This window comes from Cantharellus anzutake (genome assembly GCF_015039405.1).
Source record: "Cantharellus anzutake strain C23 chromosome Unknown EI90scaffold_17, whole genome shotgun sequence".
In the NCBI taxonomy this organism is placed as follows: domain Eukaryota; kingdom Fungi; phylum Basidiomycota; class Agaricomycetes; order Cantharellales; family Hydnaceae; genus Cantharellus; species Cantharellus anzutake.
This window is the reverse complement of record NW_024066967.1, coordinates 533194-538733: the sequence shown is the minus strand read 5'-3', so window position 1 is coordinate 538733 and position 5540 is coordinate 533194. Positions and strand designations below refer to the sequence as shown.

Genomic DNA, 5540 nt, shown 5'->3' with positions numbered 1-5540 from the left:
TTTACTTCACGGGTTTGGGTACTCCCCCCTAGAGTTTCCTCTAGGTTGTCGCTCCCCCCTAGAGCTTCCTCTAGGTTATTTGGTCTCAAGAGTATCTCAAGTTCATAGGCATGATGCCTATGATGACTCCTTACAACTGGTCTTCTAATGCCAGTTTGATCTGTTTGCATTTGTGGTTGGCTGGAGGTCTCAGGCTGGCACCGGAAGCAAACTGAATTCCCCTATCAAGGAATTGTATTGGGGATGTTTTCTCCCCTATTGTTATCCCTTGGATGTTTATCCGAGTTTTTCCCCACCATTAATAAGTGGGGTTAAACCTGAGACCACACAGTTGCCCTTTCGATTCGACACCATGTTGAATGTCAGGTGACTTAAGCTGAGTTGCTCAGCTTTACCCGAAGTTACTCAGTCAGGAGCATGTAACAAGGCATGACAGGAATTTCTGTCATGCACTGTGATGCATCTAAATGTCACGCTCTGCAACGCAATTCAATGTCACACACTTGCAACATGAAGGAGATGGAATAGAGGACCAAAGTCAGAGAAACCAATGCTGTAGGGGCATTAGGACTTTGGGAATTAGTACAAAGGTTGTATTGCTCGAAACAGAGCAAATTTACAATTAAAATGGATTTAAAATGAGTATCACATAGGTTGGGCCGAGTTATTCGGCTTTATCCCTGTTTGCGAGTTCAAGGAGTTTGGTTCCTCAAGCAATTGCCTTCCAGATGGTATTTATCTGGGAGTTCTGGTTCTTCTGAGCTAGGACTGGCTTGTTTCTTTCTTTGGTGTTTCTACCAAAGCATCGGTGACTTTCTCATTCACCGTGTTTATGGCCTTCCCAACAAAAGAGCCAGAGAAGAAAGGGGAAAAAGTGAGGGCCTGGAGCGCTTCCAGACACGTGGAGTCTCCTCAGTCTGAGGAGTTAAAACTATAGCATATTACTATAAGTCGATGGTCAGGTAGACCTTCGAAAACCTCTCGGTATGAGAGGAAGGCTGCCAATAGTTGGTGGCAAGATTGCACGGACTGGGTTGTCTGCACAAGTGGGAGTTAGGATCTCTACTTGATCTTATCTGCCAATTCTTGGTCCTCCTTCAAGTACAAGGAGGGCTGATTGGCCTTGTCAGCCAATCGTGCATGATGCAGCCCAGTATTTCTACTGGGGAGAGGGCGGATTGTGGCTGCTAGCCAGCCGAGTATAAACTCCACCCAGAGCTCATCTTCTTCTGGAGGCTCCGGGGTGGTTTCTTCCGAAGGGTCCTCCTTCAGTGGGTCTCCCTCCGAGGTTTTTTCCTTGGGGGTGTTGTCTTCTGAGTGACTTTCCTCAGGGGAATCCCTCTTTAGTGTCGTCACCAAAGAGTTGGTAGTTCTTTTTTTGGTCTGGCTTATCGCCAGTTTTAGTGTATTTTTTTCGTCATTGTTTTCAATGATGTCAGATCTTGGGGCCATTATTGTGGTCCCAACACTGATGTCCTCGCCCTTTCTTCTGGGTGAGTAGTGAGGTCCCTTGTTTGGGTCCTCTGGTTCAAAGTCATTGGAGGTGTCCTCCACTTCGAAATCACCAGAGATATTCTCCGGTTCTTCTTCATCGGAGTCGTCTCCAACTTCACCTTCTGTTTTGTAGTCGACTTCCCTGGCGATCCTGTGCCTTGGGTTTCTGTCTCCTACTAACTGGTGCTCAGGGTGGCTCTTTGCCTGCTCTGGTATTCCACGATTATTGCGTACTTGTACCAGCCTTTGGTTGGTGTTCCCTGACTGCTTCCGGGAGGATTCGCCTTTCCATTTGGGTTTAGTGTTATAGAAACGGATCTAGAATCTTATGGTCCGTGACTATAGGCAAGCAGACTTTGGGATTCCATCACCTTATTTCGCTGTCAAACCCCATGCCAAGCTTTCCCACTGGGTTTTGGTGCTGGCTGGGGGATTTGTTGAGTTTCAAGGGATTTCCCTTGACCATTGTAATATTTATATTAGATAGTTATGAGTCATATGACATGTAAGGCAGTTGCCGGAATTGTTTTCTCATTATCGAATACATAACCCAAAAACCTTGTACCGCAATTGTAACATCCTCACCATTGTGCCACCACTGTAAACTCAACCTGTAACCTTGGAACCATGTCCACCTCCCTATTCATCCTCTCCATGACAAAACCGCAGCGAGGAGGGCATTCCCACACCCAACCTCCTGCTGCCCGCTCCCACCAGTCCACCAGGTGGTTGAGCGGTCACTCCCATCCAACCAGAAGTTCCCTATCAGGAACTGTAGCCTATCCCACCTCCTTAGGAGAGGGATATAGTCCAGGCAGCTCCAGAATGTCTGGCCACGCACCCACGGGTCCCACTTCCCACAGTCACTCACTACCGTGCACTGGTCCACCAGCCTGCTTTCCCCAACAACTCCCGCTACCAGTACGCTCCCATGAGCGCCAAGTCACCGATAGCCACCAACTGGGTGACTCCCTTAGGGAGTCCCAGTATCCCACGCTACCAGTACGCTCCATTGAGCGCCAAGTCACCACTAGCCAACTGCTCCCAGCACACCCGCTACCGGCACGCTCCCAGGAGCGCCAAGTCCCTGTTAGCAGACAGCCAGGTGGCTCCCTCAAGGAGCCCATGTCATACTCGCTACCCTCCCAGGAGCGTCAAGTTACTGTTGGCCAACCCACAGGTTACACTGCCAGGCACTCATCCCATTCCGCTCTCCCTCCGATGGCTATGCAGCCACCTCCATTAGTGAGCCGAACGGCTCAGGTTGGGTTCCCCGGAACCCATTCCCGTAACATTTAGGGTCTTGCACATTGGCTCTTGCCTCTGCGTGTTTCTCCTTTCCCGCCTGGTTGGGCTTTTCACGATTTGTGGTCGTGGTGGTTTCAGGTCTGGCATAGCATTCTGGCCTGTAGGCTGGAGCTATCCTCAGCCTGTTTTTCATCTTGTCCATGCGAGATGTTTTTCTGAACATCTCCTCAAAAGAGGAGAATCCCATTCTGATTATTTCCTCCTTGCATTCAGGGAGGATGTTTTCCAGAAACCGAGCATTAAGCGATGGTTCTGGGTAGGACTGTCTGGGTCCTTTTCCTGCATTGTACTTTACATTGCAGTATTTTTCCGTCACCTTCAATGTGGCGGGCTCCTTGATATATGTCCTCATTAGCGTATCGAGGGCTTCAAGAAATTTCCCCCCTTTATCTCTAAGGAGGGCCTCTTCACGGAATTTTAGTCCGTGTGAGAGTGCAGGCTCTGCCAGTCCACCAATGAGACAATCCAGATGGATTTCATCATAGTGTGCGCCTCTATATCCTCGTGATGTGAGGAATCCTAGCAGTGTGGTGTACCACTGCCAGAAAATTTCTGTATCGTTTTCGCCTGACCACTTCGTGTCAGGGAGTTGAGTAGGACCGTTATTTGACCAGTCCCACTTCACCCTGTCTATGTGTGGGGTGAAAGTTAGAAGTTCGGCCATCCGTGTGGCCTTGTGGTACCATCTTTCGAGGTGCCCATTATCCTCCAGCAATGTTTTGCTGGGAGTTTTCCTTGTGAAGTTTTCACGAGGGTTTGTTTGGTTCTCTCCAGCATTACTGGAGGGGTTTTTCGGAAGGTTACTTCCACTTGTCCTTTGCCTGGGTGAAGTGACCGAGGAGGGCCATTTATCGCCTAAGATGGGGCCTGGTGTTGATGGTTGCCCACTCATTTGTGGGTTCTCCTTACTAGGCTCCTTCTTCTGCCACATTGCACTCCTACAGACTTCGGTGACCTCATCCAAAGTTGGTGACTTCGCTTTTTTGGCAAAAGTTTCGGGTTTGGCCTTGGCAGCAGTGGCTTCCCCTGAGCCTCTGTGCTCTCTGAGCATCTGCCCTTGACCTTTTCTCCTATTATTTCTCGGGCCTTTAGCCTGAGAAGGAGTTCTTCATCACTTCCTGTCCTCCATTCGGATGGGACCTGGAAAAAGTCCAGAAGTTTCTTGGACAATCGACTTCGGGGAGCTTCCCCATCCTCCTGCACCTGGTCCCTTTGCTGTGTCCACGCTGGGTCCGAGGCCATCTGAGGACAGTCCGGAAGTGAGCTCGACCTGTGAGTTTGTGTCGATCTGGATGACATGGCCTTTATATCCATGTTGGAGTGTGTGCACTCATTCTCAGACAGAGCACTGAGTGTCTCACAGTGGTTGTGAGATGGTGTCGGTGGTGTGGAAGTTTTTTCCACATTTCCTCCACTCAGGACTGGCTCCCCGCTTGTGTGGGGGTCGTCCCATGAGGGTTTTTGATGATTCCCAGTCTTATAGACTGGGGTTTGATCCGGCTCACGCCTAGGCGGCGAGCTGAATGTCTCACTATAGTTGCAAGACGGTAACGACGATGTGGAGGTTTTTTCCACATTTTTTGCAATCAAAGATGGCTCCCTGTGCAAGCAGGAGTTATTGTTCGATTGTTTTGCGTGGTTCCCGGTCACATAGACTGGGGAGTGAACCAGCATGCTGCGATTTTGCGGGCTGGACGTCTCACAGTTAATGTGAGACGATGTAGACAATGTGGAAGTTTTTTTCACATTTTTTGCGATCACAAATGGCTCCCTGTGCTGGTAGGAGTTGTCGTTTGATCGATTTGCACAACTACCCATCGCATAGACTGGGGAGTGAACCGGCTTGCTGCTATATCGCAAGCTGGACGTCTCGTGGCTGACGCGAGACGATTCCGTAGATGTGGACGGTTTTTCCACATTTTTTGGAACTCCAAACGGCTCCCTGCACCAGCAGGAGTGGTCATTTGGTTGTTTATGACAACTTCCAGTCGCATCGACTGGGGAGTGATTGCTGCTATATTGCAATCTGGACGTCTCGCGTTTAATGCGAGACGATGCTGGACATGTGAAAGATTTTTCCACATTTTTTGCGATCAGAAACAGCTCCCTGTGCCAGTGGGAGTGATCGTTTGATGGTTTTGAGTAACTCCCAGTCAAATAGACTTGGGAGTGGACCGGCTTGCTGCAATGTTGCAAGCTGGATGTCATGCGGGTGACACGAGACGATGTGGACAATTTTTCCACATTGCTTGGGGCCACAAACGGCCCCCTGTGCCAGCAGGAGTTACTGCTGTTTTTGTCAGTGTCTTGCACCAAGTGAGAGGTTCCCTGAGGATAGTGGGGCTCAGGGACTTCTTTTGGCGTGTCTGACCCAGCCCTTAAGGCTGTTTGTGTGGCAGCCGCACCCTTACGTGTGCGCATGTTTGCCTCCTCACCCAGTGGTGAGAACTCTCTCTTTCTAGGAGAGATCATGTTGGCACATGGGGTTCTAAGGGTATTGTTCCCCACATTTACCCCATGTAAGTTTTTGGGATCCTCAGGGTCTGTCCCTGAGGTCCTACCAATATGTGGCAGGTCTTCATCATCATCCGATGACACAGTGTTTAGGTTATCTCCCAAATTGGGAGATCATGGCTTTTTAACAAAGCCACCCTTTGTTCTCGCTGCAGATGCGAGCTTCCCCATTTGGGGGTATGACGGTGCCATGTCAGGTGCCATCCCCGGAACAGATGTAAAAA

The 5540-nt window shown here is 49.7% G+C and overlaps 1 protein-coding gene across 1 annotated transcript; it reads right to left on the bottom strand.

The window, feature by feature from the left end:
• Positions 1-1062: 1062 nt before the first annotated feature.
• On the bottom strand, positions 1063-5274 carry EI90DRAFT_3015367 (uncharacterized protein; the record flags this gene model as incomplete). Its single annotated transcript, XM_039056890.1, has 3 exons — positions 1063-1758; positions 2804-3895; positions 3943-5274. 3 exons carry the CDS (start codon positions 5272-5274, stop codon positions 1063-1065), a joined length of 3120 nt encoding a protein of 1039 aa, XP_038917485.1.
• Between the last annotated feature and the right edge of the window lie 266 nt (positions 5275-5540).